The following is a 20146-nucleotide window of genomic DNA, read 5'->3' on the forward strand; positions in this document are numbered from 1 at the left end:
AATTAAATTTGATCGCGAAGTTAGAGATTTCACTAGACAAACTCGACGACCACGGTCCGTGTGAGGTCATGGTCCAAAACCGTGGTCGTCCTCAAATTATATGTGCAACGGCGGGGATACTAGTCGGAAATCCGGTATGGGTTCAAATGGAGAACTTCGATAAACGATCAGTCAAAATATTCCTCCGATATTATTAATTCACTCTATAATTATTAATTTCTGAATATTTATGAAAACTATGGGATACAATATAATATTATACACATCAGTGTTATACTTTTTCTTAATGTGTATTGTGATTTTATAAGAATAATATTAAAGTATACGAGTATAATTGACTATTAGCATAATTTTTCTTATTCAATTTAGAGGATAATTTTAAGTATAAAAATCAGACCGGATTTACAGGTATAATAATAATTGGGCGTTGGAAGTTCGTCTCATTTGGCTTAGCTTATCGCCAGACACTAATTTATTATTATTTTTAATTTTAAACTAATGACAAATAATTTGAAAAACATCAAAAAAGTGTTACTAAAACAAACGTGTTTGATATTAGTATTCAGTGACCATTCACTTTTACAGCCTTGTAAAGTGTTTTCCAACGAAGAAAAACTACGTATAATATTGTAAAATCTATATACTATATAGCTTTATCCGATCGCTCTGCTGGCAGCTGTAAAGCAGATAATCTAAAAGTATGTTTTGATGATTTATTGATTTATGTTAAGGCCAACGTGGAAAGTAAATATTATGATAGTTATTTCTAAATACATTATATTTCATGTGCAGTTATTACTTTAATAATGACATACATTTCAAATTACTATATTTTATTAATTACATACACGGTACACATAAATATTCTTAAAATGATATATTATGTAATATTCATTAAAATGTCTATTGATTAAATAATAATTTTAGTACTTATTATTGTAAATAATATTTGGTAATCGTTATTTACCCGAATTTCGAAGTTTAGTTCGAGATTTTATTTATCAACAGTCAAAGCAATCTTAAAATGACGTGTGTTTTGATTTCGAAATTTTAAAATATTTTTTAAGCTATAATTATATGCGAATCTCCATGTTCTAATTTTAATCATACGATTGCGATCGCACGATACGATAATACGACAACAATTTTAAATCCATATTTCCAGCTTGACCCGTGCTTCGAAATTGACGCATATTAAACTTTGAGTACTACCTATATTGTTAGGTACTTTATACAACCGTTTTACTAGTGCTTCGATTCTTATAAATTATAAATACATTTTTCATCGAGAGCGCAGTACAAATTTGTAATATGGGAGGTGTATCTTCAATCTTGCAATGTCGGGTTGACCGAGTTTGAGACACTGCGGGTAACCCACTGTAAGATGTCACATTGCGATAAATCGAAAAGATAGATCGAAAGCATATTTTTGTGTCTTTGAATTTGTCAAGTGTAATGCTGAAATGAAATCGATCTCAATTCGTCGTAAAAAGAATTGCAGAATGACAAAGAACAAATAGTTTCATTTTCTAATTTTTTCATCGTGCCGACTTTTGATCTCCTTTCTGAAATGTATTACGCAATGTATGACAGTATGGCTACCATACACTGATCCATTCGATCATAGAATAATGATCGCAGACATCGCCACTCGACCGACAATTTTTACGCTTACTTTCAATTAATCATTGTTTTTAATCAAATGTAGTGTGGCTATTTTACTTATTTAGCCTTGTTTACACCATGGGAAAAAATGTAATTATATTATAATATTGTATATATGTATAGTTCTGTTTTAATACTATTTATTTATCTATGATTTACAAAATTGACGGAAAAGCGTGTATATAGTAAATAATTAATTATTGTTTTTGTAAAAATAATACAGTATGATTATAATATTATTATGTTATTATAATATAATACGTACAGGCTAATTGATTCAAACGCGTGATGAAACGTGCAAATGGAATAAAAATAAAATACCAATAATATATGTATTACCATTAGATACCTAATAAGTATAATTTTCACGTTTTAAAGAATGGGCACAAGCCACAAAATTTCAATAAATCCGATACTTATACTTATACCTAGATTCAATGTACTTGAATTAAAATACATTAAAATATATTTAATACTGTTGAGATAAATCGGATACCATTAAAATTATAATATTTACATGTGTTGTATACTAGTATTACCTTTATAATGCGTAGTATAATATATTATTATTATAAATATAAAAAAAACATGATTTTATAGTCATTTAGTATACCTATAGTACCTATATATAATAATATAACACTGCACATAATATTGAATCGGATACGTTAATCAAAATATTAAATTATATTAAAAGTTGTTAACTAACTTACTGTTGATAATGCATTAGGTACCTATCATGTATATTGTATATTCGTATACATTATATCTTTAGTTATTGCGAGACCCCGACTTCCAGTCACCTGCAATCACCACCAGCCAAAGGTAAATTTAAATCTTATGCGTTTCGTTATTGATAATATATAGATATCTCGTTGATATCACAGTGCCAAGCCATGGTTAATTTATTTTTAGTTATGTTTACAGCAGTGTTTATTAATCTATCACATTACATACTATTTATCTCAACAAATGCGCCTGAGACCAAAAACATTATACCTACTCTTTTTAACAATTTAGAGCAATGTTAATAATGGACACTTGTTTATTATTTTTATAAATTAAAAACACTGCCTAACTTTCAAGACGGTTTTTTGGACAATGGCGACAGAGAAAGTTGACCCGACACATGTTTAAACTATACAATACAATAATATATGTACTGTGTACAGTAAGTAATGTTATATTGTGTTAAGGATAAGCTGTTATTTATTTAATTTTAGATAGATTCATCTCCGCTGTCTTTGTAATTCGCATAGCACAATATATTATTATGTATACGAAATAACTATGCACATAAAGACACACAAAGCTGTTTAAAAACCAATACTATTTAAGTAAAAATAAATGTCTCCTCACATTTTTTAATATACATTCCTACCTATTTTAAAAAATAACCATTAAAACAGTTCCACTTATTCAGTTATATTTTTAAAAAACCACATTGTTGTAACGATTAATTGTTTTTATTTTTAAGAGATCTGCCGTCTTGAGCGTTTTAAAAGTATTTGAAATAAACGATTTACGAACGTGGTGATGCAAAATTTATATTGAACTTAACATTTTTTTTGCTCACATTGTGATTTTAATACGGCTGTATAAATTGTGAAAATAGTATTTGCTGTTGAAATTTTATACACAATGATATGGATATGTCGTATACAATAAAAATTAACTTTGTTTTTTTCATTTTACAATTTTTTTTTTTTGTATTCTTCAAAAAGTTTTAGCTAATTTAAACATTTTCATCTAGTAATTTCTCAATGTAATACTAAGTTCATTTTATTTACCACATCATTTAATATATCAATAATAAACAAGTCGTGTTTTGTAAACGGAGTATGTATAAATGAAAAAATAAAAATAATAAACTAGAGTTTAATATTTATTATTGTATACAAGAACTTTCTTAACGCTTGTTTATATGATTTAAAAATAATTCAGATAACAATTTGGTCAAGGACTTTTTATTTTAATTTTTAATTTAGATAATCATATACTTGAAAATAATACTATAATTATAGTATAACTGATTGAATTTTTAGCAAAATTATAAAGTGTTTAGTAATTTAAGTGATTGTATAATATTATATGGAAGTATGATGAACGAATAGATAACAATATTTTTAATTTATAATAATTTAGATAATACAAATTGTATTATGAACAGAGAATTATTTTATATTATTATTATTATGTCTTACTTCTAGTTATTGATTACTATAAATAAGTCATTAATTAATGATATTAGTGTTAATCCATTAAAATAGGAGACTTATCACGCCGATCGCTTAAATTAATATGATTTAAATAAAATATTTTATTTGAGGTATCAACAATCTAACATTTTGAACGACCTAAAAAGTATAATTTATAAGTATTATCTTTAAACATTGGATACCAGGTTTTGAAAGTATTTACTTCGAATGAAATACGATTTATACAGATGATTAAAACATTTATAGAATTAAAAAAAAAAACTTTTCTATAGAATCTAATTTGGTAAAATTACAAACGATTATTGTTTTGTAAAAAAGCTGAAGCAAATATTTTCGGTTTGAATTACGATCGTTAGACGTTATACTGTATTAATCTGTGTTAAAAAATATATGATTTAATTCAATTAATTTGTTGTATATTTAAAATTGTATCGCATTTTTATTTCTTAATTGATGACCTGTTTAGGAAAATATGATTTATAATATTGAGTTTGCGATTATCATAAAATGCAAGGAAAATAACAAATATTTTAATAAATTATATTATATTAAATTATATACTTTTTTTTCAAAAACCATAATATACAATAACTGGAAACCGTGAAAGCAAGACGAGTTTTCAGGTCAATGTGGACACGGTGCTCGAGTAAACCGTACATAATATAATATTAAATCGTTACCGATTAAGCACGTTTTGTATTGTAATCCATAATAATTATTAATTTTCGATGAACACTGCCGACTATTTTAAACAACTGAAACGTAATTTTATATTGACTGTCATATATTCAATCATCTTCATCTGTATACCATAATTATGCAACGATAAAAAAAAAAAGTATTATAATCTGTAAATGCATTTTATTTTTTACACACACACATCACACACGTCGTCCTCGCATGTATATATTTACAACCTAAACTTAACCTATTTCTTAAGAAATTAATATTTATTCAACTATATTATACGTAATATTTACAGACTACAAACCTAAAACAACGGATTGAATGATACGTTTTAAACGTTTTGACTTAATAATATTTTGTTAGTGGTGAAAAATTGATCACACTACGTCACACGGCTACTATTTCACACCTACGCGTGTCTTTTGGATATATTTAAAATTGTTCATTTCAATGTTTTTGTTAATCCTGCAGCAAACGTGGCCTAGTCGTCACGTATATTTTTTCGGGTATAATAAAATTAAGTTTATCACCTAATAGTGTTATGATTAAATATGTGCTGGTTAGAAGTTAATAAATTCAATATTATTATACAGTCAAACTAATATATTTTGTTTTTCGTAATATTTGTTTCATCGTAGTTAATTTAGACTATAGACTCTATACTATAGAGCATTGAATATTCTTGTTGGAATGTATTGCTCTTTGGTTTTTCAAGACAGTATTGTTTTGTATTATTAAACGTTAAAATGATCATAATATAATCAAAATATTGTAAAGAATCATCGGATGAATTAATGAGGTGTCTGAAGTAACCGACCAGCCGGTTAACTATCACAATAAAGAAATATATTATGTATAATAATTGTAGCTTATTATCATTATAAGCTATCTATTATTGCAAGTAAAATGACAAAATAACGTAGTAGTCATATATATATACTATACTGTCACATACAATTTGGAAGACACTATTTATGTCTGGTCTTTATTGTAGTATATTTATTAATTTCCGTTGACCATTTTGAATATTGTCTGAGATGTAATATGGAATAGTTGATATAATAACAGAACAGGTATCATTGTAAAATTATCATATTTTTGTTGAAACAGTTTAATAATACAATACATAATATACGACTTTGAGAGAAAACAGAGCAATTCTACACAGTGTTCATGATCTAGATTTTGTTTTGTATTTTGATATATTGTTATTGTTATCATCATCATAATAATTATTATCACTATTATCGTTTTTTATATAGAATATATACATTTGTATTATGTTATACATAGGTATAAAATATTTTGCGATAGAGTTAGCAATGCAATTTTTAAGTACTTTAAATTGTTAACAGGCAAAGTGTCTTGTATTAAAATATGTTTTTAAGTGCTAAAATGTACAAAAAAACTATAGTATCATTACGCGATTATTGCATAAAAAATAGGCATTCTCATTTGATTTTGACAAAAATTTACCCCTAAAACCACTTTTTAAAGAGTCTATAGAAAAACGTATATATACCTATTTGTAATTATAATGTTTTATTACGTTTTATTTCATTATTATTTTTTTTTATCTGGCCAACATTTCTATAGTAAATTGAATTTGTATTATTGATCACCTTGTATATTATATGTATTTATTAAATAAACTATCGACATTATATAACTTTGTAAGATAATTTCAATAACTATATGTCTACACATTGTGCATCTTAAAAGTGAGTATTCGGCGGAGGGGAATAATATAAGGAGAGAGAACAAAAAATACATCACGATTGAGCAAATTAGAAAGCAATTTGTCACTTCTACCGCTGTCGGCTAGACTGACTTTATATTATACTCTTCGTTGGTAATGTAAATAAATGAAATATTCGGCGAAGTCTATTGAATTGTCCTACCGACCTAATTCAATAGCAGATCCAATTTGTGCATTACGCGAGCCTCGAGTATTGTTGACGATATGCGTTTCTAGGCGTTTCCAATCTGACGTGAAACTCGTTCGACAGTTATTTGATCATCGGTGACCTTAATATAATAATAATAATAATAATATATATAATACTATTTTGGTGCGATAAAATTAAAAAGTTGTGCAAAAAAATAAATTATAAACATGGAATATTGAAAACGAAGTATCAGTTAATTGGTTTTAACACGACGCATCATATTATGCTGGTTTCAGAATTTAAATATTGTAATTTGTATTGATATTTCTTAACAGTATATTCAATACGCGCATTATTATTAAGTTAATTCAAAATGTAACATTCGAATCGATCTGTTTAATAATTAATAATTGACACTGTAGTATTCAAGTAACCATAACATGTACTCGGGGTTGATAGATATAGGAAGCTATACAGAACGTGACTGGTAACGGTAATGAAGTATTTGAGCAGTGATCGGTAAACGTAATTAGGAAACGAAGGTGATTATGAGAAATTACATTTTACATAATATTTATCATCTCCAATATCTTATCGATACTTTTATTTATTTTATCAAATAATAATAAAACTTAGTAATCATATACGAAATCAAAATTAATATTTCAGTGATTGAATACTCGAACTTGAAATATTATTTTCTATTTTATTTATAATATTATCCTATTCTTTGTTATAATCATTCCAGATATTCTTAAACATATAGTAACCGGACACGTACGTGTTCGGTATCTGAATATATCGTTGATGAATGATGATTGCGTGCGTATAGCTGCTGGAATGCGAAGAATTAAATATTTAAATATTGAAAAATGAAATCGTATAAACGTTTTTATAAATATCAGAAATACGAAACTGTTTTATTCTCTTTTCTTTTTTCTTATATTTTATAATAATATCACTTTGCGACTCCGTATAACGTCAACAGTTTGTCACACGTTATATGTGAATATACCTTGTACAGACAACTGACAAGGTTAAAACAATTTTCTTGAAAAAAAAAATATATATGAACTACTGTAATATTATAGTTATTATTACGGTAGGTATGTAATGCAACCATCCTCTCTGATCGATTCACTGCACGCGCGCGTCGAAGGCGAGTCACAATAGTAATAATAATAATAATTAATTATTATTATTATATCGATTGCTATATTATATTGTACCACTATATAATATTATCTGCTCACTAATTTAATCACAACCTTACGGAATATTTTACTGAACATAAACGACCGTTGACCGCTCATCACTGCAGCTACAATATAGTGGATTTCTAAAAATGAAAATTGTGTGATGCAAAGGCCACGATTACGGTCTTATAATACAGTAGTTGACAGCTGTCGAAGTACATCATATATTTCCACACAACAGCAAGTATATTATTTACTATTACTCACAGTTCTATAATATGAAACTAACAATATTATTTTATCGATGATATTATAAGTAACTTATAATCTATTCATTTTAAAATTTATATTTCATATAAACTCGACACGACAGTAACGTCACGTCGTTTCTCACATAATAACTAATAATGACTTCGCAGTGAGTATTTATAACTACGAAGACTGGAAAATTTCCGAAAAAAATTTTACTCAAATATTAATATTATATTATATTAACTGCACTATATATTATTATATACTGTATAGTGTCGTGTACTATTGAATAGACAGTTGTTACACATTGTAACTTACAATTATATTATAATATATAATATGCAGTTTAGCAGAGAAATATATTTCAGGAAAGTAAGCAACTAGCTTATTAGTAATGGCAGTGAAATAAAATGTACAGATATCAGGTAATTTATATTATTTAATAAAACACTGCCGTCACAATAAGCTGGAAGGAATCAATTTTGCGCCGTGGAATTTGGTAAGCTTGTGTGCAGTAATTGACAGTTGTATATGTCATACAAGCGACGAATGTGACACGGACTAAATTAATTAGTTTATGTTTGTTTTTAATTTATATATTATTAAGTGTTGTTGACAAAAATTTGTGTTTAACTTATCTCATAACTTAGCGTCAAATTTCTACTTTAATAGGATCGAACAACTGTGGAATTAATAGTTGTGGTAAACGACGTCTCTAGACTGAATAGTGCGAGAATATTAGGTACTATCTAACGTTTAGAAAAGGGTAAGACTATTGATTATAAATATTAGAGAAATGATAAGAGTATAAGGATGGTAATCAATGGTAATAGTATAAGGCTTTATGTTTAGCACGTTACACTAAAAATGTCTTATTTGGCCTCAAAGAAATCAAATAGCGATGAACAGTGAATAGTCAGTGATGCTAATTAAAAATGATTAAGTGAAAATGTTCGGTCTTTATATAGTTATAAACATTTTGTATGAACATATAGACAATAGGTAATAGTCGACGAACATACTATGTAGGGCGTGTAGTAGGCGAATACCGTACAACTTTATCGACGTGAGATTAAAAATATATATAATGAAAAACCGTAAATGGAGTAGATTTTTATCGGCCGATTTTCTGTTAGCCATTACTGCAGACACCACTGTTGCATAACACAAATATCTATCATATTGCCAACGATCAACGTTACTACACCAAACTTCCGCAATTCGCTTCCCAAATCGATCGAAAAATATATTATGATGTCGTTATGCAAGGAGATTATACGTGCATATATGTGATATACATATACACGAGCGTTTATGTAACGCTTACCGATTTGTAATTAAAGCACTGCGTTAATGTTCATTATATATTATATATAGGTAACTATATGTATCCTGTTGATGGAAGCTATAACACCATTACCCCAGTTGAAGGTGGCGTTTATTTACCCGAAGACATGTTATAACATCAAATTTTATGTCGTGTGTCAATGATAAAGCGTATACCCATACGTGTGCCTACTGTGCCTGTAGGTGATATGTATATAAGCGTAAGACATTTAAGATATAGAATATTATTTTTTTCAAAGTACCGGTTTTAAAGATTGTTTTCACTCGCCTACTGTGCATTATTGTTTCATATTATCGCATTTCTTAAAACACGGTTAGGGATTCTATTTTAAAATTGCTACGTATATTATGGATAATGGTTATAATTATAACATTATGGTGACATTTTACTTGTACGTCGTTATGAAGTGTTAGACATGTGTATGGTAGTTCAGATGACACAAAATGAAAAATTCAACATTAAGGCATGTTTAGTATGTTTAATTTTTTAGAAGAAAACAAGTTAAATCCACTGACGGTTTTGAAATCATCTGTAAAACTTGTTACTGCTTAATAGTCAATACTAAAACGGAATGGTATAGGTAATAATATTATGTACCTCAACGGGTTTAAATTGTGTAAATTGGATACGTCCAGAAACGCATTTTATAGAAAAGGCGTGATTTGTAGTAGTCACGTTGTCAGTTAACGTTAAATGTTATTGATTTGGATTATAAGTTAGCCATTGTTATTTTGAAACTTTCGTCAAATATTAATATTGGATTTGTATTATCTATTCATCTAATACCTTCCCGACTTCCGAGAAATAGTACTTACCTACAAATTTCGTACGTGTGAACAATTTATAATCAGTCAATACCACGATACGTCATGTTATTTTGTTATTTGTAATAAAATAATATTTATAGCTAGAATTAAATGTCGCTATAAGTAAGATTCATACATATAAGCTAAAATATTATTTAGTATTGCTTTCTACTGAGATTACACCTTTAATGTAGAAGAAAAAAAGTACAATCTTTAATCTTACGATAGTAACAAACTCCAAATAAAAATTTGAATAGGTGTAATGTCTGTAATAAGAAACATTTTTATCATTTTTTTTTTAAAAACAACACACGTATAATATTATATAATACGAACAAATGTCTTGGATGGAAAATTGTTTAATAGATATTCTTTTTTTAATTTTTTTTCTCTATTTTTTTCCAGTACAATTTTTTTTAGCTTATATTTTAAATAAGAATAAATAGTACAACTTAATATAGATATAATATGAATATTATATTTGTATAAATAAGAATAAAGCCGTAAACGTTGTTTATAGGTCATAACTTATAATACACCTATATATATATATATATATATATATAATATCATCATAGTTTTATTATTTTATATAAATTATATCATTACGTTTTTATAACTAACTGGCAACACGTAAGTGTCTGTTTTCAACGTTATAAAATTAAAAACTATAATAAATTAGATAAGTCACTGACGCGTATATTTTAGTTGGTGCGATAAAAACGTCACCGTGCCTATATTAAATGTGCTGAAAGTCGCGTACCATCGCACAATAAACATGTTTTGCAACAATTTATTGTCTATCGTATTATATTTCACGCGTGTTAAGTCTTATTCTTCGTGAGTATTTTATGTGAATTGAATGTTTCCAAATAATAAAAACATCGTTATTCAATGAAACATAATAGTAGACTTATCCGAAATCAAATTGTTAACGTTCTGCCTAAACTGTAAATATGTTCATAAAATATGACTTTTTGTACTTCAAAAGTCGGTTAATGTTTTTTTTTTTAAATGGTTGTATAATACAATTATACGTTTTATGTAGTCCCGTCAAATATTAATTGTGATGTTAACGATCATTCTGCCATAGAACCGAGCAGTGACACAAACATGGGGGTCATAACCCTTTCCCCCAAACTAGAAAATAAATTTATATTTCTAAAAAAATGCCCCTCTCTTTCATAATATCAATAGTATGTAATTTTGGTAAAATAATAATGAATACAACATCATCTAAAAAGAAATATTGCGTGGTCACATGTTTAACAGCGATAATCTTCTGTGGTTTGGGATACACTCAATTATCGTGTATGAACTAAGTAATATCTATAAAGCATTTTACTGTAGTATAGGTACGTATTACCGTTTACGATGGATTTTTTTGTAGAAAGGAAAAAAAATACATGTAGTATATCGATCTAATACACAAACACGTTAATGCGGTTCAATTACGTGTATGGTTATGGAAATCGAATTCCTACCATAACGTGTTATTTGTGTAAACATTATACTGAGTAATATCTACGATCAAGTATATTTGCCCTACGTTTTCCTTTAATACTGAACGTTTTTAAATTAAAATCTTTAAAACTTTTAAATATCTTTTTTCAAGTTCATGTAGGTACTTTAAAATTTTTGTATAATTAAGGAGATTTTGGCAATAGCAACTTCTTTCTTCTAATGATAATCATCCTCTTTTTCATATAAATTGTTGTTCAGATGATAAATTTGGTAATGCTGATGTATTTAAATACATATTTGAACTAGTAGTCTGAATAATTTAACTCTTTATACAAGTGTACGACGGACAAAGTCAATGATACTGGGTTTAGGAAGTAAGGGAGCTGTGATGATTTGAATATGTTGGTAATCAATACTAAGATAGAATAATCTATCCACATCTTATATCTTATAATTTTTAAATACTTGAATCCAATATTATATCTATTTTATATTTTTAAGGATTATTTTCTTGCCTATACACCACGCACCATTCTCGTCCGTTGCCGAGAGATAAAAATATATAATGACGCGCCATTTCGAGATACATCTTCTCATCTATACGTGTATGATTTACGATAATCATTATATATTATTGATTGTATATGTTATGGATACAGTCTTTCTCGTATAGGTTCCAATTAGCGCGAATAATAATAATAATTGACGTGCAATTGCGGTGCTCAATGCTACTGTCGCTGCAGTATATACCTTATACTACTTGTATTACCTACATATAGTCGGACATGTCAGCGTCGTGTCATACACTGATCGAAGTATAATGATACACGGGTATATAAAAAAAAAGAAACTAAAATAACGTGGATAAAATATTATATAAATCTACTGAGCTGCGGGCGACACAGATTCTCAGTGGCGGTCGCAACGGAAGAGGATCGTCTTCACTGCACCACCACTCCTCCCCAAGTCTGGGATATCGTAACGGTACATATAGACATATAGTATTATGTTATTACACTCGTTACCGGTTAGCACAGTGCCGGAAGTGCGAAAGACGATAAAAAAAAAAATCATTGCGACAACGTCTAAATCAGTAAAGCACATAATATGTAATATTACATTATTATAAACGGTAAGGACAATTAATATATTTTATTTACAGTTCAGACGATATCGTGCGTTCTATTTATCACAGTACATCGGCGAATACTACAAAATATGGACGCAAGTGCTGATTAGGAGTCCCTTTCTATACCAGCAACGGGTGACATACTTGATTTTATGGATTTTTATTTTATATATTATATAATTGCATAATATTATGTGACACATTTTAAAGATCATAGACGGAGTTTCTATAGTTTCTCTAACTGTAAAAATAAATTCTACAAGCAAACTGTCGGCTATTTTATGTTTGAAGAAACGCAAGTAGCAATAGGCTCGGCGCAGCAACAACCGGGCATCTCAATCTGTTTTTGAAATGTATGGTTTAATTCTGATTTCACCTCAATCAGTAATTTTAACTATCCAGTTTTTTTATGCCTCTTATAAAATTAAAAAAATATGGAGATACCCGGTTATTATGCATTGGACCAGAGTTCTGCAGATAATCTAGGTATTTTAGCCTATATGGCAACCTAACCTAACGGAGTCCTTAATACACGCCGATACTTCTGAAAAAGTCGGACGGAGTCGCACGACTGGGTCACGACAATAATAGCGATAATTACTAAATACGAGTAACGACATCACGACTTAAGGAAGATGCGGTTACCGGAACATATAAACGGTAGCTTGACTAGACGTCAAATCGGGCCAAGAGTTCATGCAACGTCCAAAACGGTTTACGGACTTCTTCGTAAGTACAATAATACTTAGCCGACACGTCGTTTGAAAATATCGTGTATCGGATTTATTTTTTTATTTCTATTTTGTTTTAGTACTTTGTATTCGTTTTATAATTTTACGTGATTGTTCCGGAGTAGACAAATACGTATAATATTTATTTAGAGGTTTCAGTTAACAATAATCATTTACTGCAGTTCGTTGACGTTCGAAAGACTTGTGCGGTGTGTCTTCAGTATAGATATTTCAGTATTTAAAAAGAAACTCCGGATGAAGTCGTTCCACGATATTATTTTATTTTGTACCAACGCGTCGAACATATTTACTTATTTTCCAATAAACGGGTGGGTACCCTTTGAATACAATGAGATACATAGGATATAATTAAAAATACATAGTTCTAAAACAAAATATAAAAAGATAGAATAAAAATAGTTAAATAAGGAAGGAAGAGTCTTCTATCGATAATAATTTTCCATTTTCGCGAAAATATTTTATACCTTTTTGTTTTTATTCCGGCCGCATGAAAATCCTGCGAAAACAATTCTACCGTAAACATCATAATATTCTACAGTATTTTTGTTAATTCCAATTTATATATTATTATTCTATTATAATACGCGGATGAAAATATTAGTGTATTAGTCTGTATCTGTCGTAGCATGCGGTTTGTGTGTAAAAAAAAACCGTATCGATGGTCAGCGCAATATTGAAAATATATAGGTAGTTCACGCCAATTTCACCGCAAATATATATAAGATTAATTTAACCATAAAAAAATTGGTAACAATACTTTTTAATTATTCAATATTTACCTAACGTAAACTTTGGCTTGTCGGTATTTCGTACTTTTCGATGTTTTGACTGTCAAAATTTTGATTGTCAGCGTTTCGACCGATTTTCTTTATACGCATAACGTAGGTATACATGACTTTTTAAAAATATCCAAAAAATTCGTGTAATTTGATCATAATTTTGTTTAGATTATTTTAATAATATCATAGATAAGTACGTGGCGCATACAAAATACTTAGTCGATTATGAACTAAACTTAAATATACCAATTATAAAATATCGTTTTTCGTTATCATTATTGTTATATTATTCGTGGCAGATTGTCCATAAAATAATAATAATAATATAATATCACGTTACGTACCGTTGGTTTTTCACATTGAACATAGGTATAAGTAGGCATAAATCGGTGATATATACTCGACGAAATTATACCCGGAAAAACATTATGATACTGAAATCGTTATTGTATTTTTTTTTTTTTTATTCTATTGAACGAAAGTCAATGTCAGCAAATGGTTAACATTTACACGCCATACCTAATTCGAATGTCCTCGCGTCGTTATATTATGTGTAAACGTATACAGTCTTGTATATTGTTATTGTTCTCGAATTACCTACTTACAAACGACTGAACGTAAAAAATACACTGAATAAAAAGGGCGTTTACCGGACGGTAATTAAAACTATACCATTCCGGTGAGAATTAGAAAACATAATATACAATGTTACGATTGAAACCTTTCCGATCGCGTCTATTGTTGTTGGGATGATAACGAATGAATCGGTAAAGAGCGAAATAAATAATAATATAGTTTTAGGACGGTCGTGTTGGAGTGTGTCCATCAATTTTTTTTCCCAACTGTATTTTTGAACTCCGGTAAGAAAAAAAAAACATTCGCAGGTAGGTACCTAACTCTAATGCAGTACACCGCGGCTGTTGAGGGAACAATTATTATGTTATGCGTGTAACTACTGTAACTATACTGCCGCAGCTCGATAACCGCTGAAACGTCTCCTTTTTGTTTTTTCTTCATTCATGTGCCGGGTGTCGTGACCGCGCTACGACACTCGTGACTCTTAGCCGGCGCTCGAAACGCCATAATAATTTAATATTATAATTTATCATTATGAATGGCCATTTATACGTACGATTTTCTAATATATGCGCGTGGGAGAATGGACGAAACGATGCACCGGACCTTGAACCAGTTTTTCGAGGAGTTGGGTATAACAATATTATACTTTTCTCCCCGATTTCAGCTACCTATACGCATTATAATATTACCATTTACGCGCACGTTCGGCCCCGGGACATAATTATTATTATATTATGATATTATCGTGTGTACGAACTACTACGCCCCGGTGTAACAGAAGAAGCTATTAACGTCTGTGTATACGACAAAGATAATAACCATACGACGATGATGATATTATTATACAGTTGTCGTATTTTGGCGATGGTAATCGATTCGACTATCTGTGATTGCACTGCAAGATTGAACGCGACCACAAAGCGGTTGTGTTTTCTTTTAATTTAAGTACCCCATTGGTGTACTTGTAAACGTAAATGTTGTATAACGTCATCATTTGTATTATGCGTATATCTATACGATGTTTGACTATCGCTGTGAATATAAATCAGTTACCTATTTAATGCAATATAATATACTGTTGTAGTCACCACCGCTGTGGTAGAACTGGTATATAGCTATAATGCTATATATTAAAGCTTAAAATATCTAATCAAAACTACTAACTGAATTCTAAAATATATTTGGTGTTTGAGTTTTCTCTATGGACGTCCAAACGCTAATATTATTATTATATAATTTGTTATAACTTTACATGTATATCGTTATGATAGCATTTTAATCGACTATATATTATTCCAAAATTAATTATTTATGTAAACGTTATGGATACAAATATTCTACGTTTTAAATTCTATAAATTCTGTATTTTTAGCAATGACTCGATTATATATTGTATTTATACGCATTTATACATCGAATAACATAAGATCTCTTTCTTTAAATATTAAAACTTAGAAAAATGTTTTTTATTTAAAAAAAAATATTTTAATAAAACACTAAAATAATAACTAACTATAGTTAGCCTGTCTTGAATTTAAATGAGGCATAACCTTCTTTAGAGGTCATATTATTAAATCCAAATTGTTCACAAAAGTCATATTTTTGAAATTATTTTGGTAGTAGTTGCAATTAATTAAAATCTAAAACAAAGTAAAAATGCAACAAATGGAAACAATATAATAATGGACACATAAAATATATTTTTTTGTATACGTATTTACTATTCAAATTGTTTTGTGTTACGTATTCTCTTGGTTTTTTTGTGTTTATGTTGAAACAAATTATATATTTGAAAATTATGGTAATTATCACTTTTTTAAAATTCTTAAGTTTGAAACAAGTGTTATGTAACCAAAATCTGTTTTTATCTATTTACAACGAACAATATGAGTTGTGAAAATTGATCATATTAGTGTATAAAATCGTAATAATTTGTAAACAATATCGAATTATGTCATTGAAAGTAGATTATTTATTTTCTAAATTTTATATTGTTGAGTTAAAAAACGTCCGTCATCATTGTTATTAGAATTCAGGCATTGACGACGGAGTGAAATACGCACGTTCTTTAGGAGTAGATGGGTTTTTAATTAATTATTATATTGTTATAAAATACGTAATTCATGGTTTTTAAAATGCCCAGCGGAGAGCTTTCTTGGAGCGCTCGTAGACCTCAATTTGTAGTGATTGTGACACCGACAACAACAATGTTGCAGGTGTGCTTCATGTTTCTTAAACTAATATTTGAATTTATTAAATCGCAGAGAGGTATATGAAAACCATATCTTTCTCTTACCGATTACAGTAAGACAAAACGCGTAGATAACATCGCGTATAGAGATAACAACAATATGATACGTTTTGATATACGCGCGTATGTCATTGCGTTTGTCTGGGACAAAAGAAAAAAGTTTCGTTGGCGCTGAATATCCAAGAAATATTGTATAGTTGTGTGTGTGTATCTATTGTATGTATAATAATATATTATTTAGGTAAGCCACTATATAGACTCTAAAGATATTATGTTCAGGTGATCGCGCGGGGGGCGGCGATCGGTTGCTACAATATACGACGAACGTGCCTGTATCACTTTGTTTGTTTTGCATTGCACGGGTTAAGTTTCTATAGCAAAACAAGGTGCGTGCCACCGTACCGTAAAATTGTGTACCTATATATATATAATATCAATAGACACGTCATTTCGCACGCGCCAGCATATATTATACGTTTACTCGTGTGTGTGTGCGTGTGTGTGTGTGTGTGTGTATGTGTGTGTGTGTGTGAATTAAACGAGATTATAACACGACATTGAATTTTGCGAGACGACTTTCTTCCACAGCTTACCACTGTCACATACGAGCCACGCGAAAATGTATATTTATAGTCATATATATATAATATAGTCACACCTAACCTTAGCGAGTAATATTGCAGGCACTGGGTGGTATTGGCCAACGGGTATAGGTAAATTTAATGTTATATGTGCATAATATACGCGTATATAATAGCAATGCAGACACGTGCGAAATAAATCAACGCAAATTGGTGAAATCCACCCGTCTATCAATTTGTAAATACACGACATTTAACGCATATATAAGTATATAACATACTAAATACACGCTAATTGACGAATATTATTAATACAGAGTATATAATATATTACACACAAATTACATAAGATTGTTCGAGTAAACAATAAAATAATATTATATTATGTACGTGTTCATACGATATAGTTATTATAACTACATTAAATGCGGACGATTTTTTGTTGTTGTTGTTATCTTATACTATTATCATAATAATATGAAGCAATTGACAAAATAAAATACGTGAAAAACGAAGTGTAATAATAATAATAATATATTATAGTTTACGTGACTTACCGATTAGCAACACGGTTATATGAAGTAATATAAAACCGGATCTGGTTAATTTTTTCAACACTCCAATGTCCATGTTCATATGCACGCTATGAAAAGTTCGTCGACTCGTTTAAATACACCGATTTCTATAAAGAAAAACGTAATATTAAAAATGTACAACCATCGCATAAAAATATTACATTTATGTTCATTGGTAGGTACTTTAATGATGTGATGTATATTACACGCTGCGCATAGACTTAGAATACACTATTACGTGTATTGGTGTATTACAATAACGAGTGGGTTGCAGGTAGGTAATGCGTATTTATATAGCATAAGCCCCCACACGTCCCGTCTGTATAATAATATTAATAATACGACATATTACATTTAATATATTCCATAATATTATAATATACCTATTCATTTTACGACCCCCATTCGCTTTAATCGTGATACGGTCGTAACTAGTTTTCGCGTGCGCAAAAACGAAAGTGCAGGACGAAAGTGTTTTCCACGCGACACACGCTGCCCGTCGTAGCATTATTCATCGTCTATAATTCGCGACCGATTCTAAAAGTATGATAGGTACAATTGTTTATATTTATTTTATACATTTGTACCCACACGTTCGGTACATAACATAACTCATAAGTTTCACGTAAGATTCAACGCGAAACGGTCCCTTTTCGGACTGACGACGACTGTACCAGACAAAACTGTGAAAACCATATGATATCTATGTATCGAAAATGGCGTGGTCGGATCTATAGAACGGTAATCGCCGTAATTTCGATCAAATATCACAGCTTAAAACCATACACTTAGGGGATCGTTTTATCCGGTCGGTTTTTGTTTTTTTGTGCGAGGGATTTACCCCAACGCGGTGCACCCACTGCCGTTTGCCGAGCACTAAAAACTATTCGATAAAACAAAGCGATCTGCCAGTCAATGGTTTAATGAAAGTGTACGATAGAGATGACGAAATCGATGACGTTATAATAAACGAAAATAATCGTCCACGGATCCGTAAACATTTGCGCTTTTTTGTCGCGCGCAGAGCTTAAGGGCTGCAGAAGGTCACAGTGAAAGCGACACTTTCTCCAGGCCCGCCAGCCGGCTACAACGCTAAACATTATTATTAATTTTTATTATATATCCGGACGAGCCCCGCACCCGCGTTTGGTCACACACGTACGTGTTATACTGCATTACATTCTGCTGTCATGATACGATTTCAAATATTGTATTGCATTTTATCGTGTTTTACTGATGTGAATTATGCAACTACAACACTGAAACGCTGTTTTAGCAGGAAAAACATATCGGATCGTAATATCTTTACTCAGTATACTCATAGCATCATATAATATCCGAGGAACTTGAACGCTCGCGGTCGTATTTACCTGCAGCAGATGAGTGCGGTGGTCACTGCCGAAACTCGTCCCATGGCGCGCGCGATCACAGCGAATAGACTAAAATGTTATTATTTTACGAAAACAACGGTTTATCACTCTGCACTATCGAAAGCGGCAGCGGCGGTATTTGATGACGATAGTTACGATATATATTTATCACGACGATGATAATGTGTCTTATAACGTAATTTTCGGTTGCGAATAAAACATTTTTTTTTTAAATCGACGACGTACTATAATATCGTTATTATTATCTATTTTTTAAAATACACTGGTGCGTGTGCGTTGCAAATCGAGTATCGAGTGGCGTTCACCTGACAGCGTCGGTTTGGACACTGGTTGCGGTGTAATACCGCTGGAGAGCAGAAACCCGCGCTCGCGACCGCGGTAATGCCCCCGGCCTTCGTCCGGGACCGGTACTCGGCGGCGGCTGTCCTCCCACCGTCGTCGCCGTAGTTTCCCCACCGATAACGCGCATCGAACATAATACGTATAATATAATATAGTGGCTGGCTCAGATACGCGTCTCTTCTTTCACCTACTTTCCTCTGGCAGCCGAATAATATATATATATACACAGATACGTGTATTT

General features: G+C 30.1%; 1 protein-coding gene across 2 annotated transcripts in view; it reads right to left on the minus strand.

Annotated features, from left to right (window-relative positions):
* The window catches only part of LOC132919875 (uncharacterized), a 41163-nt gene extending 21228 nt beyond the window's left edge, over positions 1–19935 (minus strand). The window contains exons 1-2 of one of the 2 annotated variants that reach the window (XM_060981777.1): positions 19543–19935; positions 18155–18279 (exon numbers count right to left, since the gene is read on the minus strand). In XM_060981777.1, the coding sequence (XP_060837760.1) occupies positions 18155–18233 (79 nt within the window). In that variant the 5' untranslated portion in view covers positions 18234–18279; positions 19543–19935. Of the gene's footprint in view, positions 1–18154; positions 18280–19493 lie in introns of both variants that reach the window. The other variant, XM_060981778.1, reaches the window with a different exon arrangement.
* Between the last annotated feature and the right edge of the window lie 211 nt (positions 19936–20146).

The sequence above is a fragment of the Rhopalosiphum padi genome, chromosome 2 (genome assembly GCF_020882245.1).
Source record: "Rhopalosiphum padi isolate XX-2018 chromosome 2, ASM2088224v1, whole genome shotgun sequence".
NCBI lineage: Eukaryota > Metazoa > Arthropoda > Insecta > Hemiptera > Aphididae > Rhopalosiphum > Rhopalosiphum padi.